At 41.3% G+C, this 1,647-nt stretch overlaps 1 protein-coding gene across 1 annotated transcript in view; it reads left to right on the plus strand.

The window, feature by feature from the left end:
* Positions 1-1,647, plus strand: part of LOC101850982 — a gene marked incomplete at its 5' end in the record, with an annotated part of 13,997 nt that overhangs the window by 5,098 nt on the left and 7,252 nt on the right. Inside the window, 1 exon segment of the mRNA XM_005105853.3 lies at positions 1,222-1,356. Within this exon segment, the coding sequence (XP_005105910.1) occupies positions 1,222-1,356 (135 nt within the window).

Genomic DNA, 1,647 nt, shown 5'->3' on the forward strand with positions numbered 1-1,647 from the left:
ATCTATCTATCTATCTATCTATCTATCTATCTATCTATCTATCTATCTATCTATCAATCTATCTATCTATCTATCTATCTATCCGTCTGACTGTCTGTCTGTCAGTCTGTCTGTCTGTGCATTCATCTCTTACGTAGGCTTAGGTCTGATACGTCATTTTTTTTTTCTTTTGTTGTTTCTGTCTGTCTTTTATTTATTTTTTTGGGGGGTAAGCGTTTTACGGTGTTTGCAATTGCAAAAGGTCATATGAGCGCCCGACACACCTTAAACATTTTCAGTTGGTAGGAAATTGTGAATTTTGCCAGGATGGCGATCGAAGCCTACTCATATCGATTTTCGACCTTCAAGGGATCTTTAACTTGCGCAACTTGCACACGGAACCTCTAAGATGTTTTGCCCTTATCCAAGAGAAATAGGTGTTCGACCTTACCTACCTTAAGATCAGGGGTGTGGCTGAAAGACAGCAGCAAGAAAGAGACAGGGAGTAGCAGTAAAAAGACTGCAGAAAGAGTCAGGAGCCCAGAAGAGGGGGCAAACGGTATATGGGGGTGGGGGCACAAAGTGGAGACGAAAGCAAACGACAGGCAGAACATTGATAGAGAACAGGAAAAGAGGTGGAAAAAAAGAGAATTTGAGATAAGAAAGTTTTCCGTTGCTATCCCGATTCGAACCAGGGGCCTACTGAATGAGACGCGAACACCGTAATCTCTCAATCACGAGATCACCATTTTGTCAGTCTGTCTTACTCTGGGCGCTCTGTTAGCTTAGTTGTTATCGTACGGACTAAGGAGCAAACAGCCACGGTTCTAATCCTTGACTGGCTGTTCTTCAACTCGGGTCGCATTGTGGAGACTTCAAGGCTCTTGGAAATGGAGTTAAAATAAAGGTACCGCGTCATAAATTACTCGAGAGTGTTGAAGGGGACGTTAAGACTATACAGTTACTTACTTACTTACTTACTTACTTACTTACTTACTTACTTACTTACTTACTTACTTACTTACTTACTTACTTACTTACTTACTTACTTACTTCTTTGCTTGCTTGCTTGCTTGCTTGCTTGCTTACTTACTTGACTTAACTTACTAACATTTACCATCTTACCCTATCCGTGCATTTAATAATAATAATTGTTGTTATGTCTATGTGCTTCTTTCCAATATGAAGACAACTTTTTTTAAGTTTTAACGAAACATTTAAAATGCCCGAACTGTCGCTCAGGAAGGAGCAGCTACAGCTGTGGGGGACAGTGGCGGCTGTGATCGTTGTCCTTGGGATCTTGTTCGTCTGCTGCAAGAATGACGTCAGCTTCTGCAACAACGAGAGCTCCCTCAAGGAACGATGGGACAACTTCCGGTAAGTTATTTAGATTTTTATATAACACAATGCGATGACACAAGCTCTTTTCTATCAGATTTGGCCTCATTGGTCATATCAGAAGCCAAAATCATCTTAATCTTTTTTTTCCTATTCCTCGTTAAGGAATATTCTCCACAGCAAATGCATTGTTCACCATCAGACATTGACGAACGAGTTGTTATGGCGTACTCATAGAATATTTACTCCCGTATCGAATCTATTTAGGTCATGTGGCGTCGGTGGCCTAGTGGTTAGGCTCTCGGACTCGCAACCGTAAGGTCGTGGGTT

The sequence above is a fragment of the Aplysia californica genome, unplaced genomic scaffold, assembly GCF_000002075.1.
Source record: "Aplysia californica isolate F4 #8 unplaced genomic scaffold, AplCal3.0 scaffold00496, whole genome shotgun sequence".
In the NCBI taxonomy this organism is placed as follows: Eukaryota; Metazoa; Mollusca; class Gastropoda; order Aplysiida; family Aplysiidae; genus Aplysia; species Aplysia californica.